This window comes from Tuber melanosporum (assembly GCF_000151645.1).
Source record: "Tuber melanosporum whole genome shotgun sequence assembly, scaffold_39, strain Mel28".
In the NCBI taxonomy this organism is placed as follows: domain Eukaryota; kingdom Fungi; phylum Ascomycota; class Pezizomycetes; order Pezizales; family Tuberaceae; genus Tuber; species Tuber melanosporum.
The window spans coordinates 360,404-380,543 of NW_003299074.1; the positions used below are offsets into that span (position 1 = coordinate 360,404).

Sequence of the window (20,140 nt, forward strand, 5' to 3'; positions counted from 1 at the left end):
TACAGTTCTGTCTCATAAGTTTCCGCACTGCCCAGAGCAACAACACAATGCCACAAGTGAAAGTGATTGACATCACAAAAGTCTACCGTATACGAGGATTCAGAAAAATAGGAGATAAGTGAAAATCTAAAGGTTCCTCCGTTACACTATTGGACCTGGAAACTACGGGTACCCAAAATAGGAATATCTGACCCTCCAAATAATGGCCTGTGACTCATCCTACCTTATACTTGTACCAGGAACTATGATATTAGTCTAGTCTATCCTGAGATTTGCCTATCTCACTACCAGCTTTCAGTGGGCTATAAATACCGGTATTTTTCTAGTATTTGTCTGTTATAGCTAGCTGTCGCATATGACCTCCAGCACGATCAACTTCACCCACTACGGTACCGGTATGTAATAACTTATTGTGTAAATATTGAGAGAGAAAGGAAAGAAAAGAAAAGAAAAAACCCCCACACATGGCGCAGTACCCCGAGATTAACAGATGTCCCAGAATCACTTTTGGAGCTATTAAGGAAGTTCGTGGAATTTTGATCTTGGAGAAGATGTCAATTCCCCTTGTTCCTTATCCCGCCAAATCAACCTCGTCCTCCCACCGCCGGTATAACCCGCGATTGTTAGGATGGCGTGCACTATCGTGTGGGAGTCGACAGAAATCGGGAGTGTTTGTATGATGGGGAATTGGGAAGCGATAGTAAATTACGAGCACTACGAAGTGATAATAGCTGAAAGGACTGGCTGCGTTGAGTCGCTTGAAGAGACTAGGAACATACACGATGCTTTATAGACCTCCTCTGAATTTATTGTTTGAATGCGGAACCCATTTTTGATGTGGAATACCTAACTGCTGATAACTTTTGGTGCCAAGATCGAACACAGTGGATCACCGAGTGTCGGAGGTAAATTTATGACAAGAGTATTTATTGGCCGGGTAACAGCCTAGCAACAGGAGAGCTATTGAAGCGCTAGGCCTAAATAGGCAAAAAGTCAATATTGACAAGTCCAAGCAGCTCGGCGTCTATTCTTCCTCGCCCCAAACTTTTTGTTTTGTCTCTACAAACTTCCATGTTCTCGCCCCATCCTGCTGCAGTATCAATCCCTTCCTTCCCTTCCCATCCCGAGCTCTCATTCTTGCCTGCGCACACAACCGTGCCTTTACTTATTTTCAGAAAAACACACATTCCCTTCCCCTCCCCCCCTTTCTGGCACCCACAACAATGCCTCCTGAATCTCGCTCTCTCCACAACCTCACCCTCGAACACCATCATACTCTCCGAACCTCTGCTTCTAGCGCTTCCTTACGTTCGAGAGATGGTAGTCTGTCCCCTCAGAAAATGCCTACAGAATCAAATAATTCCGGCGGCGGCAATGTCCGTGTCGTCGTTCGGGTTCGAGGATTCTTGCCGAGAGGTTTGTTTGCCCTACCTTTTACCTCTGGTGATGCTATTGCGCTGACGAAGTTATTTGTTTAGAGATTGAGCGCGGCGCAGCCAACTTAATTGAGATGGATCCGCGAAACCAATCTACCACACTTCACCCGCCCCCGCCAGACTCGGCTAAGGCGAATGCGAGGAAGGTGATGGACAAGAAGGTTTTCACCTTCGACAATTCGTTCTGGAGCTTTAACCGCCATGATGACCATTACGCGGACCAAGATGATGTCTACGATGCGCTTGGAGAGGAATTTCTAGATCACAACTTTGAGGGATACCATACTTGTATTTTCGCATACGTACGGACCTCCAACTCAACTGTGTGTGAAAACGGCGTTAACGTACATGGCAGGGTCAAACTGGAGCTGGAAAGAGTTACTCGATGGTTTGTTTGCGCCTAAGTTCAACGACACCGAGAGCGTGGTGTGCTGACGACTGATCATTTGTGAAGATGGGCACCCCCGAACACCCTGGTCTCATTCCTCGTACTTGCCGAGACTTGTTCGAGCGTATAGAATCCAACAACTCGCCGAGCGTCAACTACTCCGTCCGTGTTTCGTACTTTGAGGTTTATAATGAGCACGTTCGTGACCTTTTGGTCCCCCGCAGGGACCCACCGTACTACCTTAAAGTCCGTGAATCGCCTACGGAAGGTCCTTACATCAAGGATTTGACCGAGGTTCCAGTTAGAGGTATTGCTGAGGTTCTTAAGTGGATGAAGATGGGGGATAATAGTAGAACGGTCGCCAGTACCAGGATGAACGACACTAGTAGCAGAAGTCACGCAGTCTTTACGCTTGTGTTGAAACAAATTCATCATGATATAGATACCGACGAGACTACCGAGAGAGTTGCTAGAATTAGGTAAGTTTTGGTCGGATGACCGGGATTGAGATAGTAGCTGATGGAGATTAGACTTGTGGATTTAGCAGGTTCTGAGAGAGCAAACTCTACAGGTGCAACAGGTGCTCGGTTGAGGGAAGGCTCCAATATCAATAAATCTCTTACCACGCTCGGGAGGGTCATCGCGGCACTAGCAGATGACCCTCCCCAAAAACGCGGAGGAAGGAAAAAGGAAGTTGTTCCATACCGCGATTCCGTAAGCTCTCTTCAACCTTGCATCCCCCCCACCATTCCACCAACCTAATCCTACGTTCGCAGATCCTCACCTGGCTCCTGAAAGACTCGTTAGGCGGCAATTCCAAAACTGCCATGATAGCGTGCATCTCCCCGAGTGACTATGACGAAACCCTCTCGACCCTCCGCTACGCCGACCAAGCCAAGCGCATCCGCACCCGCGCCGTGGTGAACCAAGATCACCTCTCCTCTGCCGAGCGTGATGCCCAAATCGCCGAAATGCAGGAAACCATCCGCGCGCTCCAGATCTCTGTCTCACAGGTTGCCATGACGAAGAAGCAAAACGACATGCAGAGCGAGCAGCTGGAAATCTACCAGACCGAGGTAGATAAGATGCAGCGCAAGATGGAAGAGGCAAGGACCGTCGCCGAGTGCAAGATCAAGGCACTGCAGACGCAGAACGAAGCGCTGAGACTGCATTTGAGGCTCGCCGTTGAGAGCTTGAAGAATCCGATCCCAGCCGTCGTTCCGCCTAGCAGGCGGACTAGTATTGGTGAAGATTGGGAGGAGTATAATAGTGATGCCCCTGACGAGGTTGGTGATGGTAGTGACGAGGATGGCAACGAAAGGGATGAGATGGAGGCTAGGCTTGAGGATCTTCTCAAGGATTTGGGGATGTTCCGCCGGAAGGTTTCTGATGATAAGAGTCGGTTTCTGGGGGATGCGTATCTGAAGGAGATTCACATTAACTAGATTATGGAAACTGTAATGATTATGCATGACGGATGAGTTGCTTGGTGAACGGATGGATGGATGGACAACAATGGCAGGCGTTTGTTGTTTTCTTTTCTTCCAGAGTATAGCATAAAAAAACGGGGGGTGGCTTCAGGCCTTTCTTTCGTCTGATTCTACATGTATAAATTTATCATTCCCACAATCATGCCAATTACTTTTCTGCAAAGCGGATCCCGGGCTCCCCCATAGACTGATCCGTTTCTCACAATTCTATATACTAAAGTGCCCCCCCTCCTTCTCTTCAATAATATACAAATAAGTAGGATGATCCACTGCCCAGTTCAGTCAAACATCAATCCGCTTAGCCTTCCCCACAAGACTCCGACTGGTATTCAAAACAAACATATCCGGTCCAGTCTCCCCATCTTCGATGAGCCCCTCAATAGTCTTCGCAACAGTGCGATTCGAGGTAATCGTAGTGAAGCCCTTCTTCCAGCCGGTCACGAACACAGCCCTATTCACAGTGCTTAACTTGGCCACAATCCTCTGCTGCGGTTGATTCTCAGGAGCCCAGTCGTCTTCGATGACGCCAACCGGCAACTTCAGCTCCCACTTCCCCCCACTCGCTCCGGCACTGTTATGGTCGAGTCCATACGTGCTTAGCCCCTCCCACTCCCCCTCCTCCGCCTGCCCTTCCAGGACCATTCTCGTGCGCTCCTTCTCGCTGGAACTGCCGACAATGTCCACGATCTCCACAAAGCGCTTTTTCGCCGTGACCGTGGTGAGGAGGGTGCGGGCGTGCAGGAGCGGATAGATTTCCTCGCCCATGCGGCGGCCGGAGGACTCGAGCGCTAATTGGCGGTGTATGGCGGGGTGGAAGCGCTCCTGGATGGCCACCGGGCCGTGGGTTATGTCTGAGACCAGGGCCAGTAGGATTGTAACGTCGAGGTTTATGGTTGTGGAGGTTGTGATTAGGGGTTTTATCATTTCTTGGAGCGCTTCTGTGTCTGTTACTGTTGCTGCCGGTGGTGGTGGCGGCGGTGATTGTGGGGTAGTAGTAGTGGTACTTTCAGCAGATGTTTCTATCGCAGCTGCTATCGGGTCTTCTTCCCCACCCAGGATAGCCCCAGAGCCAAGTTGCACTCTAGCCCCTTCCGCCATAATCGCCTTAATGAACCCCTCCACTGCAACCCTCTCCTCCCCCTGCGCCCCCTCCCCTCCACCATCCAACAATAAACTCGGCAGCCAGACAAGTACACTGGGGTGTAAATACTGCACCCTAAAGCACCCACTCGCCTTCACTAACCCCCTGACACACTTGACGAGCCCAACCTCACCCTCTGCATCCTCCCACCCACCCTTCGCCAGCGAATGCACAACCCTCTCTGCCGTGATGGTGGAAACCTTAATCCAGACGAGCCCATTCCCAGCGACCACATCCACGCAAACGCTCCCTTTCTTGCCCTTCCTCTCCTTAGAGTGCCCACCACCCCAATCCCCCGCCTTGCCCTCCTTATCAACAAACCCAAAGCTTTGACAGATTCCACGAACGCCCACTTGTGCACGTGCGCATTTCCACACGGCCTCCAGGTAACTCAAGTTCGAACTGCGCATGGAGTGTGTGGATTCTGGGGTGGGCGGGGTAGCGGCGAGGGCCTCAAGCATGCGCGTTTCGCTGCGTAGCGAGGTCGCGAAGGGTCGGATTTCAACCTCTTTTGTTAGCGAGTGTCGGCGCAGGTGGGTCTGCAGCGACTCGAGGGAGTCCAGGAGTCTGTGGGCGCGGGTTACGAGGGCTGCAGCGAGCGGGTTTGGGGAGTCGGCGTCTGAATCAGAGTCTATTATATCTTCGGAGTAAGATCGGGGCATTGTGGCTGCTCTGTGGAGTGTTGGTGATGGTAGGAGAGGTGGGGTTGAGGTGTGAGGTGCAGATGAAGGAGGGACAGCGAGGATGATGATGGCGGGGTGGGGCTCAAGTTGCTACGGAGATCCCGCCTTGGCATGGGGATGGGTGTTTGGCACGCGCTGGTATCTTACTCGTGTTTAGGTTGAGCCACTACCGATCTTACCGTATGGTAGTTTAGCACCGAGAGAATCTAGTATGGATACAGTAGGTGCTAGAATCCACAAACCTGCGAGAAACCTCGCCTCGAGGTCACAACTAATATCACATCTCACTCCATCCAACCCGAGGCCCACCCAACCATAATACATTTGAGCAATCGAAATAGAGTAAAAACACATAAACATAAGAAAATACTTGAAAACACGGAACCTTCGCTCCCTTTGCGGCCCTGGTGTTAAGGGAGATCTATTCCTTCTTCCCCGTCAGCCCCTTTTTTGACTCCTCGTCATCATTATCGTCATCGCTGTCATCTTCATCTCCAGTCCACCGGTCATCTTCCCCCACGGAGAACATCGTCTCGCCTTCTACTGAATCTCTCCTATCCAACGACCGCCTTGTTGTCGGGGACAGCTGTACAGGCTGCAACGGCCTAGAAGCCTCGGCATTACGAGTACCAATTCCCATCTCTTCGTCACGACCCTCCTCAGAGTCAACCATACTTGCGATCTCGAATCCATCGTCGTCCTGGGCCAATTCGTCACTCATGGCGAATCGGCGATTGTTAGCGGTTGGGCGCCAAAGATAGGCAATCACGGACAGGTCGACAAGGTAGACCAGGTTGAGCCAGCCATCAAGGACAAACCATCTGGTTTTCCAATGTGTAGGAACAAAGTCCGGTGAGCCATGGCGGGTAAAGGTGAAAGAGTTAAGGAAGAAGAATGCAAAGATGACCATAATGGACCCAACGAGCACCCACCAGAGGCGCTTGAACATGAGTAACTTGACGTTCTGTTTGCGATCGAGCAAATCCTTCATGGTAAGTTTGAGTGAGTTGAGAGTCCATATGTAGAATGCTGTAAGAGTTGCGGCAAGTGGCAAAATGACGAGCATGACAAGAGGGCCGGCATTATCGGGTGTGATGGTCAACGAGGCAATAGCGTAAACCATGCCAAAGAGGAAATGAGCAAGAGCTAGGATCCGCACCCACTTCATCATGGCGCCCAAACTCGGCCTTTCCATCAAGTTAGCGCTGATTCGCTTTCTGCCATAATAGAACCCTTACTTCACGACACCATATCCCATGCACACAATGAGCAGCAAGAAGAATGAGAATGAGTTCCTTATGGCGTTCAAAATTGCGACGACAACCATCAAGATCTTAGCGCCAGCGTTAGATCCGTGAGCATTCATGTAGTCGTAGAATGCCCAAGTGATCAGCATTTCCAGCATCAGGAAGATCAAAATCGCCGTAATGTAGTTTTGCACCGGCACTGTCCTTCATTAGCACACTTCTCCTTTTGCCTGTCCTAGAAAAACTAAACTCACAGATATCTCTCCGATGCTGCACGTACAAGAATGCCCACAGGGCACTAATAAGCGCATACACAATTGTAAGACCTCCGTAGAATGGCAACTTCGCAATTTGTGACGCCGGTAGCTCTCCATAAGAGTTCTGGAAGGTAACAACACCATCATACTTGAGATCACCGGGAGAGAAAGCGTTTGACCAAACACAGTAATATCCCGTCCGCTTGATCGGATATAAAATTGGCTTGACTTCCTTTAGGTTGAGTTTCATATTGACTATACTTCCAGAGGAGCTCCTATTTGTTTCCGGCTCTAATATGAATTTGCCGACATCGGTCGAATTGCAGAGTTCCGCGCGGACAGATTCGTCGGTACAAATGTATTTTTTCTACATTTCCCTCCGATCACCATTAGCCCCCCGCCTCCACAACAACTGGAGCGTCACTCAGGGAAAACACACATCGAAAGAGTCCTCGCTAGGATACCGCCCAAGATACTCTTCATCGCTCCACTCGAAGATGATGAAACTGATAGAATGATCCTCCTCATGGGGCGTGAACTTGATTGTGATAGCAGGATCGACATTTCCGCCCCATGCCTTCTTATTATACATTCCCGAACATTGCTGTTCTTCATCCCCACTCTTCTGTCCCATTGGATCAGATCCATTAGTACTCTTCCTCGTCCTGAGAGATCTACCAACATCCCGGGATATGTGAGGGAGTTCAGACGTACCAGGGGGAACTCGTTTGCAACCGCAAGACTGCCCGTGAAAGCAGCGAGCAAGCCAGCTTGCAGCCAGCGATGCATTTGGAAAAATCGAAGAAAAAAACAAGTCAGAGGGAGGGTGTTGTTTGCTGTTTCTGCTGTTTGTTTCGTCGAAGTGAAAAGGGATTTGGACTGCAGCTCCGAAATAAAATCGGGATGTTTGGCGGAGAAATTGTTAAGGACAACAACGTCTTTGTCATGCGGCTCAGCCCCAAGCCGCGTCATCGATCGTCACTCTGTCTTAGCATTGTAGCCAGAGGAATCGTAGCACCTCTGAGGAGTCCGGCGGGCAGTGTAAACGAACCGCTCTCGTCTCGTCCCGATGTTCGGATTTAAACTCCCAAATTTATTGCCACAGAGGTCAAGCTCGGTCACTTTTAATCACTCGGTATTTGCCACTCGGATCCCATCTGAAGATAGCCTAAATTGATGCCTCTTTCCAGGGATATTATGATACAAGTATAGTGTCCAGCAGATCTCGTGAGAGCTAGGAGCGCTAGTCGCTCGTAGAAGACAGGAGAATTCTAACAACACAAACAACGCAGCAACAACTCCGCCCCCCACCCGAAGAAATAGACGGCAAAGCGGGAATAACAGAGGTGCTTAACTCCCAGCAAAGCCAGAGGGATGCGGCGGAATCGATATGTATCGGACCCGGTCGGATGCCAACTCGTGGGCACCAGCACCATAAGCACGGCACTGCACGGGAAACATCCATTCTACCCCCAAACACCCCTGGTCGGTACTGGGGCCCTTCCACCACCCCACTTAATGACACCCAGTAACCCTCTCTCGGTTTGCCCATACTAAACTCCCAATATTAGCGACATCGGCACTTAATGCTGGATCCGAGTAGAAAAAACATACAAAAGTCCGTTCTGAATTTACCACTCCCGTATTGACCCAAACTGCCCAAGACTCCATCATATTTGCCATAAGAACATCTGTGAAGAGCCGATCCCCCACAATTGCGACCTGGTCTGCTCTCTTGACATCCGTCTTGCTCGTCAAATACCTCATGATGTCGGGATGACATCCCGGCTTCTAGTCACCTTGTCAACCCATGTCACCTCTCACAAACCACACCCGAGAGGTCAGTACCTTAGTAGAATGGCGCAGGACATTCACCCCTGTATTCTTCTCCAATACCTCCGCCTAGCCAATTCCACGTCAGTCCAAGGTCCCTTTCCGATTCAAAAGGTGGAGGCACATCAAACCTCGACATGACCAACATCATCATCTGTTCCTGCCGAATTGCTAACAATCAATAACCGATCTCCATATTCCTTTCTTAGCTTCTCAAACGTATCTTTGTAAGCCGGGTAAACCTCCTTGGCATGTGGCACGGCGAAGCAGTTATCTTTGTCCAAGATTACCGCGCGGATATCTGCATTCAATGCGGTGGAAAGAGGGACAGGTAGATGGTCGAAGGTGGGAATTGTGAGATGTGGGCAAAGGAGTGTCGGGGACTTTAGAATTCTCAAAGCGTTAAGGGTTGCGGAGAGGTTGAAGGGGGCCATTATAGGGATTGGCGAGTGAGGGTGTGTGATGTTGGTTGGTTTGAAAATGAGGATTCAACTCTGAGATGGATGGTGGACATTATATATGGGTGTGGCTGTGGCTGGTGATTTTCCCTAACAGTATTTGTGGCGTAGAGTACGGTCTCTGCTGGTGAGGACATTTTGCGCATCCGGAGGGAGTAATGCGGGCGCGAGAAGGTTCACAACTTGGGTTGAAGGGCCTGCGTGCTAAAACAGTCCGATGCTCGTATGATATCATATCAGTTATGGTACATTTTGTTGTTGCCAATCTCAGAGCGAGGGCTACCATTTTTTTTCACCTAAGTCTTACCTCATAATAACCTTTCATTCCATTTGCCGCGCGGCGAGGTGCTGCGTGGGGAAGCCGCTACTTTTAAGCGTGCAGATATGCTTTCTCATGTGTTCCTCTCCTATATCTGTTGTGAAAAATTTAATGGTGTTTGAACGGCTCCATTTGTGATACTACAGAACTTTCCCAACGCCGCAAGTATGAAAGTATGATACCTGGAAATAGGGATTAAAGAGACATATGGTAATAAAAAAATCTGTGAGCACCGTATCTGAGGGTCAATACGGAATACATCCCGCCCTATTTTCGGGCACTTTTTTAATTTCGCGCTTTTCTAACTGAACTAACCCGAAGTTTTCCTCCCGCGTCCAAATTTCACGCTTTCGGGTACTTATAGCCAGGGATAAAGGACATAGAGAAGAGAAAGGAACAAAAGTATGGACGTACTGGGAATAGAGCCCGGGACCATCTCAATTTTCAGGATCAGGACACGGCCATTGCAATTGAGATATTATACCCCCAAACCATGTGCCCATGGGAATATTCCGAGTGATGGAAAATGTGAGATACCATAGTAACAAATCCATGAGTTTACCAAATGGGACTGGTTGAGTGAGATATTGTTGGAGTCGACAATGCCAAAGCTCTGTCGTATCCTTTGCAGTAGGGCCTTATCCCAAGAAAATCGTTTTCCGGAATAGTTAAACACTGTCCAAGAGTTCTAACCTTACATTATGCTTCTCATACCAACCACGTGTATAGCATGAAATCAAGGCATCTACGGCCAATCGTGGATGCAAGAGAGATGGGCTAGGAAATTCAGCCCGCCATGCCTTGACCGTTTTTCTTCCGCCTCATATTGCCTCCTGGGCCCAAATAGGGATTGGGCCTGGAGTTATGAGGAAGGATTTTTGGGATGGATATGGAGCGTCCTGATAAAGGCCATTGTTGCTTGTCCTTTTTACGCCCGAAGTAACTGGTGTTGCACAATATAGCAATGTCTGGCACACCTTATTTATTATCTATCAGCTTTAGGGATCGTGAAGTAGTATGAGATTCACAATTCTTGAAATCTGGATGAAACAGGTATTTCCTTGATAATATTATATATTCTCATCCTTAGTGATTCAGCATCGTACACAAAACTGCCAATATTGCTATAGTTGGAATATGTGTCACATATATATATATATTTTTAATTATATTTTCTAATTACTATTAGGAATGAGTAGGTACCAGTATGCATATTCTTTATAATTTAACTGATAACAGTTCACATATATCCCTTTAGTTACTGGTACGATGGACCATTATTTTTTTAAAAGAACTTAAAGAATAAGACAAACTACTACCAGGATCACAGGACTATGGAGGATAAGCATGAGGTGATGTAGATTGATAAGTATTATGTCTGGTTGGGGTGTATGAATGCTAGGATTTAGGTGATTTAGTTTTCTGAAGAAGGATATGAAGGAGATTAAGATAAACTCTTTTATAAATTCCCATCCTTTATATGTTAAAAAAGTATCTCCCTTACAACCTAGTACATGTATTGTACCGTTATGGAGGCCTTCTCGGAAACCTTTTCCACGGCATGGATGTCACAGAGCTTTGCAATCTTGGCGAGGGGGAGAGAGAGCAGTATTTCATACAGTGTATTGTTACTATCACTACTTGCAACTGGCGAGTGAAGGTATCTATGGGAAATTAATATCCCATTCACCTTCTCTCCATTTAATCCTTCTATATTTCAGATCTTTCAAGTCAGCAAACTATCATATTACCAATGAAGTGTTGTGGATCAATGGCTACGAGAAAGAGTATTAGATAGGTCACAAGCTACAAAAGCAATTTGGGGTTTTTGTGACATCCGGGGGAGTCTGGTAAGAGCCCGAAGACGGCTTCTTTTCGAATATATCGCCCTAGATATCACAAGGCTGCGAAATTAAAGTAGGAGGGATAAGAGCGACATATATCGTAATATGTCGTCACTCAAAATCACTCGTCTCCTTGTCCGAACAGGAGATGTCGATTGATAATAAGAAAGAACCCCAGGATTGATGGTTTTCGGACCATTACATCTCCACAGACATCAAACTCAGCTTCGGAAAAAACAAAGGTTAAACAAAATTTGTCATGTCTTATGTATGGCAGTTGTACGTTAATTTTAAGCTTTTATTAATTTGGATCTGGGAGGGGTTGTGGGCATATGAACCTGTTAAACTCTGTCGCGATATCATACATCTTCCCCATACAAAAATCATGATAAGCACATTTGGGGAACGGAAATTCGACACCTTACTACTTTAAGGGGCGCGTGGGGGGGAGAGAACCCCGCTCTTGTTAATCTGGATGCTATGGCAGTAAATTACCTTTCAACTTCCTCCATAATGTTTCCGCCCAGGGCGGTTGGGTGATGGTAGCTCGGAAACCTCGATTTTGGTGCGCCAATGTCTGCCTCATTACAAACCGACCCCTATCTAGAACTTACCCTCGAGTGACAGGGTGTGATCGCGCTCCATTAGAAAGCCGCCTTCCAAGAGTAAGTCCCCAAACGACCCCCAGTTATCATACCCCAGGCGCGCATACACCCGAACCTATCCACAAATGCCTACCCCGCTCCGTTCCCGCAGTAAATTCGTCCTTCTAAAACTGATCCGGAAGGGCCAGCCCCAAAAACTTATTTAACCATCCCAGCCCCCAGAAATTGGAGTTTGAAAACTCGCTACCGGAGCGCTGCTGCGATTGTATGATAGCTGCCCCACTTCTTAGTATTTTCCCGGAAGCGGGCGGACATGGTGCAGGCTATTATGGTACTATACTGAGGAAGCGAGAGAGTAACGTAAGCACCGTAGGGGTTCGGGGTAAGATAAGGTTTGTGTCCCGGTTGTCTTACTGCTGTGTTTGAATCTTAAGCTGTCAGCAGCGGCAATTTCATTAATTCGGGGGTGCAGGTATCAGTGCCTGGTCTGTACAAGTATTGAAAGAATAATATTCGGTTGGATCGGTAAAAGGTAATCGTAGTTGGTTCGAAGAGGATTTGGATAGAGCAGTGGACAGATGAAAACAAAAGGGTGTAAAATCAAACAAGGATCCATGATAGGTTGGAACAGCACAGTCCTTCGGCTTATTCCTATGTCTAAAATCGTAGAGTTGTTTAAATTCACTCCAACTTAACTGGTATATTTGTTTTGATAGTGTTCGGATTTCGTAGTTCAAACTTGTTTTCTTTCGTGGGTTCGTACGTGGTTGAAAACTCTATGGAGAAGAAAGATGGGAGAAATCCTCTAAGTACAACAAGCAAATTTTCTCTCTCTCAACTCCCAAACGATCCCATCCATCATAACAAAACCCTAGAAACCTTCACCTTGATACAACAAAAGTTATTCAAACCAGAAAAGACCTGAATTAGAAATTTCCCCCGACAGTATCTTAGCTGGATTAGGGCTTTGTTTCCTGGAGCTGCGGGTACACTGTGTTAAGGGCGGGCTTTGGTTGGTGGTCCTGATCTGTGGAAGTATGATAGCCACAATAGATTTAGGTACGACTGCGGGAAACATTACGAAAGGACCTCGACCGGCCCACAATCCCATAACAACATACTGGATGGGGGAGGAGGTTGCGGCTACCTCTAACAGGCGGCAACGCTGTTGTTATCACCGACTTGCGTTCGGTGTTGGGGTTGGTTCCGGCATCAAGAAGCAGTTGGTATGAATGCACATGACCCCCTTCTGGACACGATTAGATCATTCTCGAGTAGGACCCTCGTGATCTGCTCGATCATGCTCGAGTATTCGTGATCATTATCGATCACTCTGTCAATATTTGTATGCCTCAGCAATCAGGTGATATAATATCTATTTGTATACAAACTGTCCGCCCCGTACACCTGATAACATATTCTCAGCGAGATTCTCTATTGCAAATTCTTCGGCGTTCTTCCCTTCGAAGTTCACGCTGTAAAAAAGTCCTCCCCTCCACCATCCCTAAGACGTTCTACCAATTGGAACTAGTTATAGCCTCTTGCCCAATCAACTAGTTTTCGTTTCCTCTCATCTTGGGCTATCAGGTTAACAACTCCTTCCTATACTAAAGCTATGGGTAATGAGTATGTCGAGTCGCTTCTAGTACTTGCGACTGCGGTGTGGAGAGGAGTTTCATAGGCATTATTGATCTCGGCGGGGGGCGGCCTGAAACGTATAGCACCTTGATTGCTGTTCTAATGCCTTCGACGGTAGAGTATTGTAGAGCCGTCCATGATTGAGAATCTCTTGTCCTCACTTCTCCGTCAGCAGCTGCCGCCCTCTCCACAATTCAAACGCTCTTTGCTCGAAGCTATGATGGTGAGTGAAGGGCTGCAGATCCCCGATCAGCTACACTTTCCAATCCATGTTTTTGTAAGGGCTGTTCCGGTGTCTTACTCGAGTACGTTGAGCGCATACCGGTAGTATTGAGAAGTGAATTGGTATGTGCCCTTAATCGCATTTCTCTGTAGAGTCCGCTCCTGCCTCAATCAAGAATCTCGCAACACGGTCCCAGCCACTCTGCGGTGCCCAACAAATTGATGACGAAGTGATGTCTCGATCCACACTTTCGCATTTGACCGGGCACCGGGCTAGAGAAGTTGGTTTGTTGTTCTTTTTTTCGTCACTACTCGAGTATATGCTGCCCAATGCAAAGATGCCGATGCTGCCGACAAGAACTTTGTTGGCTATAAGCATCTCAACAAATTAATAGTGACCTTTCTCAGCTGGCTTGAATTGAAGCAACCTGGTTGCGACAGTCGAAAACCATGACATCGGCGCTAGCGCATGACAGCTGTTCAACAATACCGGGCTAACTCTTTTAGGTGGTGGAGTTCGGTTGGACTGGTCACGTAGGTTAACCTGAATGCCTTCTAAAAGTAGCTTAAGTTAACAACCGAGCCACTTCTACTCGTACCGTACTTGCTTGAATAGCGGCAGAGCGAGGGCCGATTTTCTTTTGCGCTGTTGCCCGCACGTACCGTATTCCAATCCCAAGCTCAAGTAGGTGCTTCACAGCCCCTGTACTCGAGTATATCCCCTTCGAGCAGTTGAGTTTAGCGCAAAGTAGCACGGATACGGTAGTGCGGTCAAGCTGCGCACTCGATATTTCCAACATTATGGATAGCATTTCCGTACGACCGTTCGATTTCGGAGCTGATGGTGATAATATCAGAAGCCGAGGAGAGATAACACGTCGTGGGCGATGTGGATGAACTGATCGGGGGGGGAAGCGTGTGCTACGCTTGGAGATCGACAGCTATATATGAAGAATGGAATCTATGCTAAGAGGCAGTGAATACTGAAAACACTTGGGGCAATGTTCTAGAACAGGAAAAACCGCACAACCATAGTCAAAGTAGTTCTAGAATGCCACACATTATCCTGGGGCTAACCACTGCACTCGAGTATGATGTCATACCGACTAGCAATAGGGATTACTTATCCAATGAGGCTGTGGGGGGTTTCCTGGAATCAGTCCCGGAAGCGACATCTGCGCCTCCATTTTGGGGAATGTGGGCAACTTCTATTTTCCCGTGTTCACTAGCGGGGGGTGGTGGCGTCCGGTGATAAATGTCCCTCGTGTTAACAGTCACCTCTGATAGTGGGTGTTTGATATGGAGATATGACGCCTTGTCGATGTGCGGTGTAATCCCATTTGCCTATTGTCATCCAGAGCCTGAACGTCGGCATCGTTATCCACAAGTTGCTAAACCAGCTCTCGAAGACCTTCCTCGGCATCTATATATACTAGAGTTGCGCCTATTTCATTCCTCAACGCTATGGAAGACTTGCCTTTCTTATTGTATCTCCTCTCTGAGCTGCGTAAGAACACCGGAGGTAATAACGTGGAGTTTGCGGGGCAGCTGCTCTGGTAGCTCCAAGCCGAATATAATTTTAAATTTTGGTCCGGTACTGCGGGCTCCTGAGCCCAGTTGCCAAAGCCCGGGTCATCGCCTTGACAGAACCTCATCACCCCCCAGCACCTGTGAACAGTTGCCTCTGATTCAAAAATTTGGAAAGGCCAGCGAGTTGTAGGGTACGATAGGAAATTAGAATATAGGTGCTTCAACAGTTATCAGCTTGAAATCTGTGGAAATGACCAAATTGACACTTACTCGATCATTCTGGCTCTCGGACTCGGGAGTTATCGAGTACTGTACACCTCACTACCACCTGCTTGGGCCTCGCCTCTTGTATGCTCCCTTGCAATCCTTGGGGGATTTGATAGATAGGCTACGCAAGTAGACGCCACCTCGCTGTTTGCTCGCGAAGGATTGTAGTGGAATATTTCGAGAGTTGAAAACTCGGTCTCGGGAATCCTCTTGTTAGGAAAATAATCGGCGACAGAATAATAAATCGGGCGTACGGTACTGAACCATCAGTGAGGACCTTTATCAGCAGAGGGTAAAACAACAGGGTCATCCCCGCAGGGTCGAGTGGGGGCTGGCGAGGCTTTTCTCCCCCTTGCTCGGCCTTCTCTCTCTGGCACTATATATGTAGCCCTTCAACTTTAAATTGACAACATGTAGTCATCACCTAATGAAACAAATCCACACTGTCAAGTTCATCCGGAAAAAGTCTCACATTTGAGAAGACACCCTGGAGAAAAAAAGATTAATTAACCATCCCTATTCTATGGTTACTCACAAGTGTTGTCGATGAATAAACTCGTAATTTTCTGGCGTTTGTGAACACGACTGCTATTGCATACCACCAAAATCTTGAGGCTCCGGCGGATTTTTTTTCCCATATGCAATAGCACGAGTATGGCAATCGTGCTTGGCCCTTAGATAACAAGCCGTAACCACAACTCTCATCAAATGTGAGTCACACTGTTACATGCGGACTTCCCTCCTCCGGTCGAGGTGATGTCGCTATCCATTGGCCCCATTGGTAGCCTCGATCCCGTTCAAGGTTTCCCCATCACCATGAGAATTTACAAACCTCCACCTGCCAGTACTTCAATGAATGTTTCACTTCCTCGAGTAACCCTATCGTAGTTCACTGTTAATCTCTTTCGGCTGTGCGCCAAGTTTTTTTTTTTTTTTGCCGCTTTGGAACCAACCGCAAAGATGGCACTAACCGCTTTTTTATATATGGTGAGATCTCAGCACCAGTTGAATCACAGGTTATATATGCCTGGGAAACGAGACTTCGTTTCCCAAGCCAGCCCACTCCTCCACGATCCGTGCTCAGGCTGGGCACCGGCAATAACTCTGGGCGAGTTAATATTGCCAGCGAGTAATATAAACTCGTCCATGCAGGCCCAATTCCGCTCTCCTTTCGTACACCCGTCAAGTGCGTCAATGACTTTCCACACGGGAGACAGTTTTGGCACTTGCACTTTCTTTTCCAAGAACCTTTCGAAGCTCAACGACAGACTTGACTCCCCGGCCTTCAGTCACGCTTTCGGCCATCAGTACTAGATAAAGGGGTTTAATTACGATAGATCACAAAACAACATGTCCGATGCCCTCTTTTGCACCAAAAATATGCATTTTTATCCCCCACTCGGATAGCTTCAGCGCCTATGAGAATCTCATCCCCCGTTATCGAACTCGTGGGTAACACATAACACTTTACAGAACTCCTAAAAATCATTAAAAGTTGTGGGGGGAAGATGGGCTAGATGCGGGATCTATGGTTGCTGTAATACAAGTACCATTTTCCGTAGAGCCTCATAAAAACCTTTTTAACTTATGATACTTTCACACCAGGTTATATGATTGTAAACCATGAACTCAATCCCCGCCTTTTCTTATTTGTGCTTCGATGGGGATTGAGTCCGAAGTAATTTTCAGGCTGATATCGAAGTTCCAGTTGTTTTTCAACGGGACAGCCCCCCCAGAGGTCGCCCTCGCCGAAAATGCCCATTCTTCGCCAAACCTGGTGAAGAAAACCCGTGTTGGACGAAACGTTTTGTTTGGGGTACTTGTGTCGTGTTGATCCTCGGCGGTGGAACTAAGCTAGGCTACCATTTCTCTCAGCTGCTCTGGGCTGATAGCACTTTCACATTTCTGAGTACAGTACATGATACTTCCCGGATCGTAGAGTCCGCATCCATCCTAAACCTCGATCGATGTCATCGAACCCTCCCCAACATATTCCAGGTAGTAGACCCATATTTATCAACAACTAATATGTACTTCCTTGTATGAATTTTAAAAAGAAAGATGAAAACGAAATTTATTTTGTCCCCCCCCCAAAAAAAAACTATAAGCTTGGTACTTGTTACAGCCATTGACACCAGCACTTAGTACTCGTACTCTTGTCACCGGATTGGGGTCGCATTGCTTTCAGTGCCTCACTACCAATACCATAGTGCTAGAGTAGAGTACTCGTACCATAGGAACTGGAATACTCGAGTAATTGAGAATGACGCTAGGACGACTAGAATTTCCCCCTTTGGATTAAGGGGAAAAAATATGGGGTAAAGATTCCCCTCCAAGTTCCTCAGCCGAGACAAAATATATCATAAATCTTACTAGGAGAGGAAACTCCAACCAACATCCTAGCGAGATTCTCAACTACCCCAGTTCCAGCCGCCTCGGGACCCTCCCGCCGTTGTAGGGCCATCAAGGAAGGATGATGTGCTTCGAACTCGAGCGGTAGTGGGCGCGGTAAGGAAATCTTGATGATTCGCGGCGGCTTTGTCACTCGAGGCGCGCTCCTTGGCTAGAAGACATGTCCGTGTTAACATCACTTGAAATAACCCAAAGTCGTATGGCTCATGAGCTTTACCTTTGATTCCCTCCCACATCTTAATAATTACCCTCTTAACCATCTGATAATTTTCGTCACTGCTTGATTGGAATTTGTTTAACTCTCTATGCTTGACATCCATGGACATCACCTTTCCCCCGGACCTGTCGAGCACAGCGCTCTCCCTACTAACTACCTATAGGGAACACTCATTAGTAACCTAAAAGCCGACAGTGCAAGAACTTCATACCGGATCCATTGGGATATGAATTTTGTGGAAGATGAATTCTTCACTTTTGGTTTCATAGATGTCGCAATGTTTTATTTCTGGATACCCATCCAGATATCGTTTATTGAGGTCCGAGTTCTCCAGACTGCCAGGCTGCAAGAAGTCTAGAAGATCCGCCCTCGACCCCAGCCAATATGTTGCCAAAGCCGTAATTGAAGCGATACGTGATGCAGAGGATCCTCCGTGCGGTGTACCAAGAAAAATCACACCCCCGAAACAATCCTTCATCTCCTTCATTTCTGGCTGTTCCATAGCATTTACAAGGGCCTTTGGGAAAGTCAGAATACTAGTTATAATGGTTGAACCGAATCATCCAGTACTCACTTGCTTAATCATCGTCCCACCAAAGCTATGACCGATAAATATGACCGGACAGTTTTTCTCTTCTTCCCCTCTGACCTTCTCAAGTTCGCCTAACAATTTGTTACCGTAACCCTTTAGGGTCTCCCGTGGTGTGTTGACTTCCCAGTCTGACTGGTGATTGAAGGCTAAAATCCGCGCCTTCTGGAGATCTGTCCCCAAACAATCCTTTAACCAATGATTCCCAGTCTCCTTATGAACCCAGGCACTCTTTGGATTGGAGCCGAGACCATGAACAGCCACAATGCTATTGCAAGTGTCAGCGTTCCGTTCCCGGCGCACATGTCTCAGCAGGAAGGGATTTGTTCTTACTCCAGCTCCGCATGGCATTCTGGCTGGTAAAGTAATTCAATACCTCCAGAAACCTTTCCTTTCTTATTTTCAAAGCACAGCAACTGTACTGCTGGAGTCAGCAGCGCAATGAGGGGTCCTAAAACCAGCAGGGCGAGGAAGCAAGCGTTACGCTCAGCAGGTGAAAGTTCGTGCTCGAGGACATGCCGTAGAGTGAGCAGAAATGCCAGGATAAGGAGTGGGAAAGTCTTCCAGTATAAGGTACTTGATAGCAAAGCAACAAATATGAGAGCCAGGTTTATAAAGATAGGCATCTCGTCGGTAAATATATTCTGTATGAACGGAGAGGTACGTATCGGTACTGAAGATCGTCAAACAAAAGGTGATAATTTGGCACACTAAGCAACCAGCGCAGCAGTCTAGAGTCTTTATCATGGGCCAACAGGTCGTGCTAGCGGAAGACCAGAGAAAGATTCTGTCAGCATGCAGACCACTACGGTACAAGTATCGCTTCCTGAAAGCCGGATTGGAACTGTGACTCCCGAGTCGCCGCACCTTAAGCAAATACCGAGAAGGTATTGGGCAGGCCCGCACTAGCGCTCATGCAGCTTTCACAAAATGATGACTATATTTGGACTCGTGCTTGCGCATGGCCATTGGGGGCGGAAAAAACAGATCGGCAACATCCTATGGGGTAGTTGGCAGTTGGTTGGTATTTGTGGGAAAAACAAGGCCTGGTTGACCTGAGCAACTTGGAGTAGATGTCAGGTAGATTACACCACAAACAGGAGGAGGATGTTGGGGTAGTGTGAGGTAAGAATCATGAAATTGGGCTTAGTACAGACCATGTCCTATAGGGATTGCTGGAGACTCAGAGTAGCCTTTCAGAATTGCCAATTCCTGTCCCTGGAGGAAAGAAAGTAAACAGCAATGCAACTGGTCTGGATTTCTGACATCTACAAAGCCATATCTCTTTCCACTGCGTCTATGGGTCGATCAACATAATCCCTGCTTTGCCGCTCTATGACCTGCACGAGTACAAAATCTAGAGGCACACCCAACCACAGTGATGCAGAGAAAAACTGTCCCGGTGAGATAAGGCAAGTAACAGCCTTGATTTTGCAAACAAAATCTCTCACTATTATACTTGGCTGTATAACACTTGAGCGCCGCCGTACAAACGAGCATTAGAAGTTACAGAAGGCGCAGGGGCCGAAACGCAACTCTTGGGGGGCGTGAGGGCGACAGCACC

At 47.7% G+C, this 20,140-nt stretch overlaps 5 protein-coding genes; 1 reads left to right on the plus strand and 4 right to left on the minus strand.

Annotated features, from left to right (window-relative positions):
- Positions 1 to 1,340: 1,340 nt before the first annotated feature.
- GSTUM_00007733001 (uncharacterized protein) lies at positions 1,341 to 3,360 on the plus strand (the record flags this gene model as incomplete). XM_002839629.2 has 6 exons in its annotated part: positions 1,341 to 1,416; positions 1,479 to 1,738; positions 1,792 to 1,824; positions 1,891 to 2,303; positions 2,355 to 2,538; positions 2,601 to 3,360. 6 exons carry the CDS (start codon positions 1,341 to 1,343, stop codon positions 3,267 to 3,269), a joined length of 1,635 nt encoding a protein of 544 aa, XP_002839675.1. The 3' UTR covers positions 3,270 to 3,360.
- A 236-nt stretch (positions 3,361 to 3,596) lies between these two features.
- Positions 3,597 to 5,117, minus strand: GSTUM_00007734001 (uncharacterized protein; the record flags this gene model as incomplete). Its single annotated transcript, XM_002839630.1, has 2 exons — positions 3,597 to 4,252; positions 4,319 to 5,117. 2 exons carry the CDS (start codon positions 5,115 to 5,117, stop codon positions 3,597 to 3,599), a joined length of 1,455 nt encoding a protein of 484 aa, XP_002839676.1.
- A 325-nt stretch (positions 5,118 to 5,442) lies between these two features.
- GSTUM_00007735001 (uncharacterized protein) lies at positions 5,443 to 7,529 on the minus strand. XM_002839631.2 has 5 exons: positions 7,357 to 7,529; positions 7,082 to 7,267; positions 6,640 to 7,009; positions 6,377 to 6,584; positions 5,443 to 6,325 (listed from the first exon to the last, which is right to left on the minus strand). Exons 1-5 carry the CDS (start codon positions 7,429 to 7,431, stop codon positions 5,560 to 5,562), a joined length of 1,605 nt encoding a protein of 534 aa, XP_002839677.1. The 5' UTR covers positions 7,432 to 7,529; the 3' UTR covers positions 5,443 to 5,559.
- A 264-nt stretch (positions 7,530 to 7,793) lies between these two features.
- GSTUM_00007736001 (uncharacterized protein) lies at positions 7,794 to 8,909 on the minus strand (the record flags this gene model as incomplete). XM_002839632.2 has 4 exons in its annotated part: positions 7,794 to 8,195; positions 8,257 to 8,433; positions 8,491 to 8,544; positions 8,607 to 8,909. The coding sequence occupies 4 exons, from the start codon at positions 8,907 to 8,909 to the stop codon at positions 8,109 to 8,111; spliced, it is 621 nt and encodes a 206-aa protein (XP_002839678.1). The 3' UTR covers positions 7,794 to 8,108.
- An 8,671-nt stretch (positions 8,910 to 17,580) lies between these two features.
- GSTUM_00007738001 (uncharacterized protein) lies at positions 17,581 to 18,927 on the minus strand (the record flags this gene model as incomplete). XM_002839633.2 has 4 exons in its annotated part: positions 17,581 to 17,921; positions 17,988 to 18,144; positions 18,199 to 18,504; positions 18,562 to 18,927. The coding sequence occupies 4 exons, from the start codon at positions 18,925 to 18,927 to the stop codon at positions 17,770 to 17,772; spliced, it is 981 nt and encodes a 326-aa protein (XP_002839679.1). The 3' UTR covers positions 17,581 to 17,769.
- Positions 18,928 to 20,140: the final 1,213 nt, after the last annotated feature.

What these genes read in the sequence shown, in the direction of transcription:
- GSTUM_00007735001 (XM_002839631.2), bottom strand. Translation starts at nt 7,431, where the DNA reads ATGCATCGCTGGCTGCAAGCTGGCTTGCTCGCTGCTTTCACGGGCAGT. An exon ending in TTGCAAACGAGTTCCCCCTG is followed by an intron (nt 7,268 to 7,356) that starts GTACGTCTGAAC and finishes CCAATGGGACAG; the next exon opens with AAGAGTGGGGATGAAGAACA. An exon ending in CTAGCGAGGACTCTTTCGAT is followed by an intron (nt 7,010 to 7,081) that starts GTGTGTTTTCCC and finishes AGGGAAATGTAG; the next exon opens with AAAAAATACATTTGTACCGA.